Genomic DNA, 5599 nt, shown 5'->3' with positions numbered 1-5599 from the left:
AAGCATGTTGGGCTCGAGGTATTTTAGAAGACGACAAAGCTTATATCAATAGTATTATTGAAGCAAGCTTCTGGTTTTTTGGAGACCAACTTCAGAATCTTTTTGCTATGATGCTTCTAGATTGTTGTTTATCAAGGCCACAACATATGTGGGAAGAAACATGGCATGTTTTATCAGAAGACATTGAAGCTAAGAAAAGAGAAAAATACAATAATCCAGGTTTCTAATTATTTGTATTGTATTTTTGTTTGATAATCTCATCCGTATGTACGGTTTGCGAAAACTAAGAAACTAATTATATTTCCATATATTTTTGATATTGCAGATTTAAATTTAACAGATAAGGAGAAGAAGAATTATACGCTTCAAGAAATTGAAGAGATATTGTTATGCAATGGTGGAACTCTGAAAGAAATTGAAGAAATGCCAAAGCCAAACAGCATAGGTTTAGATCATTCCAACCGTTATATAACAGAGGAGAAGAACTACAATCGTGATGAATTGAAAGAAAAACATGATGAATGGATAGAGTTGATGACGTCTGAGCAAAGGGCAATATATGATGAGATAATGGTAGCTGTTTTAAATGACTGTGGAGGAGTCTTTTTTGTTTACGGTTTTGGTGGAACAGGAAAGACTTTTATGTGGAAAACTCTTTCTGCAGCTGTTAGATACAGGGGATTGATAGCTATAAATGTTGCCTAAGTGGTATAGATTCTTTGCTGTTAGAGGGTGGAAGGACTGCACACTCAAGGTTTTGTATCCCTATAAATCCTGATGATTTTACAACCTGTAATATCAATCCTACTTCAGATTTGGCTAAGATGTTGAAAGAAGCGTCTCTCATCATATGGGACGAAGCACCAATGATGAGCAGATATTGTTTTGAGAATCTGGATAGAAGTTTATCAGATATAATGAGAAATGCAGACAACAAGCCGTTTGGTGGAAATGTAGTTGTATTTGGAGGCGACTTCAGACATGTATTACCTGTAATAAATGGTGTTGGTAGGGCTCAGATTGTTCTAGCTTCATTGAACTCTTTGTATCTATGGTAACATTGTAAGGTTCTGTCTTTGACGAAGAATATGCGGCTTATGTCAAAGAATATGACAGAGATTGAAGCAAGGAATATAAAGGAGTTTTCTGATTGGATTCTAGCTGTTGGAGATGGGAAAATTCCCGAAACAAACGATGGGGAAGCTCTTATTGATATTCCAGAAGAATTGCTAATAACAGATGTAGTTGATCCTATTGATTCTATAAGTAGGGCCGTATATGGTGATTTGGAAAAGTTGCATACAAAAACAGATCCGAAGTTTTTCCAAACAAGAGCTATTTTATGTCCAACAAATAGTGATGTTAACACCATCAATGAAAGACTGCTTGAGAAGCTCCAAGGTTAGTATCTACTTTTAAATCAGCTGGATTTTTAGTTTTTCCGATCTTAGTTAAATACAATAATAACGTGATCATATATCTATACAAGTGAAGAAATGATGTACTTAAGTGCTGATAGTATTGATCCTCAGGACAGCGAATCAATAAACAACCCTGTTTTCAGTTCTGACTTCTTAAATAGTATAAAGCTCTCAGGGTTGCCAGATCACAGTCTTCGTCTTAAGATTGGTGCTTTTGTAATGTTACTGAGAAATATAGATCCTAAAGGTGGTTTATGCAACGGTACACGATTGCAGATTACTCAGATGGGGATTAATGTCCTAGAAGCTTGCGTTATTACCGGTGAAAGAGTTGGAGAGAAAGTGTTAATTCCAAAGGTTTTAATTAAACCGACTAATACTGCCTTTCCGGATGAGAAGAAGAAAATTTCCATTGTCTGTAGCTTTTGCGATGACTATAAACAAGAGTCAAGGACAATCACTCGAAGAAGTTGGTCTTTTTCTACCTCGACCAGTGTTTTCTCATGGCCAGTTATATGTGGCCCTTTCTAGGGTCACATCGAAGAAGGGTTTGAAAGTGCTTATCTTAGATAAAGATGGAGGGACAACAAAGCAAACGATGAATGTTGTGTTCAAGGAAAATTTTCAAAATATATGGAAGTAAGGTCTGGTTTGGTGTTTGTTGTTTAAAATTTTTAAATTGCAAGTGTGAATTTTGTTTTTCCAGTCTTCTATTAGGTAAACATTTTGGGGATGTTTGGTTTGTTTCGTATTTGAAGAAATTTACTTAATATACTTAATATTTCGTATTATACTGTTATCTGAAATAAGCATAGACCAACTAAAACAAAACAATGGTGTTTTAATTTCTTTAGGGGTGATAAAATCTTTTGTTTTCGTTATTTGTTTTCACATGACCATTCATTCATAGACTAATTTAACAAACAATGCCAAAAACAGAGAGGAATGTAACTAACCGAGTAAGACGTCATCACTGTTTCTTTTTATTTGTCTGTAATTGTTGATGTTATAACTCCAGCTTTCTGCAGAATCGTTGTATACATGGAAAGAACATATATTATTGTATGAGGAAGTTTAAAGAATATTGTAATTTGGATAAACAAAATCAAACTCGAACTTATCTTGCTTTGGTGTTGAATCATTATACTTTACCAACTTCAGGAAATACATGTAAGAGATAGATTGGTTAAGATCTGAATTCATCTTATAACCAAAAATTTCAAAACACAGACCCTAAAAATCGAATTTAAGGTCAGATTGTAATAGAGTGAATTGAATATATCGATATAACCCTCTAGACGAAAATTTAGATTGTAAATTCGAACTTAGCTACACTTACGAATTGAACAACAGTTGAAAGGGAAAGATATACAATTCCGATTATATGTTTGGAAGTATCAAATAATCCAATTATTGAGAAGACCGAATACATAGAGTTTTTTAATCAAGAACTTACCAAGCAACAAGATCGGAGATTGAAATCAACCATCTCGGATTGAATTCGAGTAAGTAGATCAATAAGCAATCAAATATAGAGATCTGGAAGGTGAGAATTTGTTGTACAATCGTGATCTGAGATTTTGGGTTCCGTTCTTCCATAAAAAAAAAAAAAAATGTTTGTTCCTTTTTAAATAAAAATAAAGGAAGAAGGTAAAAAAAACAAAACAGATAGTCCCCGAAGAAAACTCAACAAAACTGAGTGTCTTTTTTTTTTTAAGCTTGGTCTTTTCCTTTCTTTTGTTTTTGTTCACATGTCTATATTATTATTACTTATGAATTGTCCTAAATAATTGAATGTTTAGGACATGATTATCATATGTCTACACAAAGTACCATTGCAATGTTAGTAATGTGAATCTATTGATTGTTACAATATCCCAAAATATACTTCCAAACTAAATACACAAACAAAACTTCATACTATATATTAATTACAATTTTTAAACACTACACATTTTAATGTATAAAAAAAATTTAAAAATAATAATCCTATTTAGCTAAAAGATTTAAATTATATTAACAATATAATACACTTTTAAGTTATACTCATTATAACTAGGTTTAATTTGATGTTTGAAATAGTTACTAATTAATTGCAAACTAATCTACCTTATGACTAATAAACATAAAAAATTATAACTTATAAATTATAAAACATTTGAACTGCGGTGTACCGCGGGTTCGAACCTAGTCTATAAATTAAGGCAAGAGACAATTAAACATATGCAATGAATATAAATTAGATCGGTTCATTACTCTTCCTCCACCCTAAAGACAAATACATTTTAACAAATAACAATGGCGCTTGCTCTTAAATATTTTGTTGTTTTTCTTCTTCTCTCTATGGTCTCTCAAGGTAATGTAATTAATCCGAATCTCTAACAACGTTTTGTATGTATCTAAGAAGAAGTGTCATGCCTTTTGCTTTTGGTACATGTATACATATATAACCTCATTGTCAACCATCATCTTGGAGTGTCTAATTGAATTTTATTAGGACTCGGTCGGTTTGATTTTTCGATTTTTTTGGATTAATTATTTATGAAACATCTTTGGAGTGTCTAATGAGAGAAGCATGAATTAAACTATATAACCCACAGGACTGTGCCGCTGCAGTTACAAAAATCTCCAGATCGGAACGGTAAGGACCGGGAGAGAAATCGCCGGACAACCGGAGTGGACAGTGTCGGTAATCAACACGTGCAATTGTCTTCAGAAGCACGTGACTCTGACTTGCGCAGGGTTTGCTCCGGTGAAGCTTGTGGAGCCATGGCTACTGCTCTCACACGGATTGACATGTCTTCTGATTAAAGGGGAAGCTTTGCCAGCTGGTGCCTCCGCTCAGTTCAGTTACGCCGGCGAGCCTTACATCTTCAGACCCGTCGGTTCCGCCGTCGACCCAAGTTGCAAGGATTCGCTGTGATAAGCTTCTAATTACATTCTTTTATGAGAGGAAAAGAAAAATAAACACTTCCAAAACTCGGATTATATTATTTGGTTTCCTGCGTCTCAAGTAAACATAGGTTTTCTTATTGTCCAAGAAACTGAGTTGTGATTCGCTTTGTGATACAGACATAAATGTTAGAAGATCAAGCATGCATCCTCAGAGAAACAATGTTTGATATCATTTCCTTTTTCTACGCCTTCATTATCATCTATCATAAATAATCATCACCATTAGTCCATAACTCTTGCAGTTGCACCATATATTCATTGGCGTAAACTTCATCTTCTGAAACGTATTGGGCCTGGGGAATTTAGGCATTATAATAAGCCCATCATAACAATTGGTTCGAAAAATGGTGCATAAGCCGGTAAAACTTCTTAACGGTGAAGTTGGAACATATGCAAAATCAAAAAAAAAAAAAGAGTAATAATTCTTACAGCTTTGTCTTTTAAATTTTAACCAATTGGGACACAATCAAACTTTTTTTTAAAAAGTTACGTACATTTCATTTGCATGACTAAATCATATGTCAACCAAAAGAACAATTATAATGTTTTTTTCAGTTTTTTAATTTAACAAATCGTAATCACCACTATTAGGAAAAAAAACAAAACTTTAATTATTTTTGTTTGTGGGGAAAAAACTCTAATAATTTATGTAGCAAGAAGCTAAGCAAACTCTCTTTAATTATTAATTGATTTTTTTTAAAAGTTAGAAAATATTCCCTCTTTACAGCAAAACAAAAACACCAAAGACTTTTCTTTCGTGTTTCCGAATACAATAATAGTTTTGCTAATTTGAACAAACAATCTCTGTTTTTTTTTTCAATATATATTTTTAATTAATTTTTTCCTCAAAAGAGAATATTTTTTAATTAGTGGATTAGGGTTCACTCCACCTCCAGCTACAGCTACAGGGAGGATAAAGTCGTGTCGTGCGTCTCTGGCATTTCCACCAAACCATTTAGTGTACGGAAACGTTTCTTCTCCGATCGGTCAAAGACACAACAATTTTCGAAATTAATCCTCTGTTTCATTCCTCTGCTTCATCATTTGTACAACTTCAATTTCATTTCTTGTATTTTCTCGGATAAAAATCTCACCTTTAAACTTATGGGAAAGCCAACGGCGAAGAAGAAGAATCCAGAGACGCCAAAAGATGCTTCCGGCGGCGGCGGTGGCGCTGGCGGAGGCAAGTCAGGGAAGACTTACCATCGTTCTACTTCGAGGGC

At 33.8% G+C, this 5599-nt stretch overlaps 2 protein-coding genes across 2 annotated transcripts; both read left to right on the top strand.

The window, feature by feature from the left end:
- The first annotated feature begins 824 nt into the window (after positions 1-824).
- LOC104774082 lies at positions 825-2064 on the top strand. Its single transcript, XM_010498746.1, has 4 exons — positions 825-983; positions 1068-1401; positions 1495-1778; positions 1867-2064. The coding sequence occupies exons 1-4, from the start codon at positions 825-827 to the stop codon at positions 2062-2064; spliced, it is 975 nt and encodes a 324-aa protein (XP_010497048.1).
- Positions 2065-3719: 1655 nt separating this feature from the next.
- Positions 3720-4344, top strand: LOC104774081. Its single transcript, XM_010498744.1, has 2 exons — positions 3720-3777; positions 4022-4344. The coding sequence occupies exons 1-2, from the start codon at positions 3720-3722 to the stop codon at positions 4342-4344; spliced, it is 381 nt and encodes a 126-aa protein (XP_010497046.1).
- The last annotated feature ends 1255 nt before the right edge of the window (positions 4345-5599 follow it).

The sequence above is a fragment of the Camelina sativa genome, unplaced genomic scaffold (assembly GCF_000633955.1).
Source record: "Camelina sativa cultivar DH55 unplaced genomic scaffold, Cs unpScaffold01350, whole genome shotgun sequence".
Classification (NCBI taxonomy): Eukaryota; Viridiplantae; Streptophyta; class Magnoliopsida; order Brassicales; family Brassicaceae; genus Camelina; species Camelina sativa.
The sequence above is the reverse complement of the archived record's forward strand: the minus strand, read 5'-3'. Positions and strand labels throughout refer to the sequence as shown.

Bases quoted from the DNA above. Each gene is read 5' to 3' on its own strand.
- LOC104774082 (XM_010498746.1), top strand. From the start codon at position 825: ATGTTGAAAGAAGCGTCTCTCATCATATGGGACGAAGCACCAATGATG. The intron at 984-1,067 runs GTATTACCTGTA...TAACATTGTAAG, and splicing joins TTGGAGGCGACTTCAGACAT to GTTCTGTCTTTGACGAAGAA. The intron at 1,779-1,866 runs GTTTTAATTAAA...ACTATAAACAAG, and splicing joins AGAAAGTGTTAATTCCAAAG to AGTCAAGGACAATCACTCGA.
- LOC104774081 (XM_010498744.1), top strand. From the start codon at position 3,720: ATGGCGCTTGCTCTTAAATATTTTGTTGTTTTTCTTCTTCTCTCTATG. The intron at 3,778-4,021 runs GTAATGTAATTA...TATAACCCACAG, and splicing joins TCTCTCTATGGTCTCTCAAG to GACTGTGCCGCTGCAGTTAC.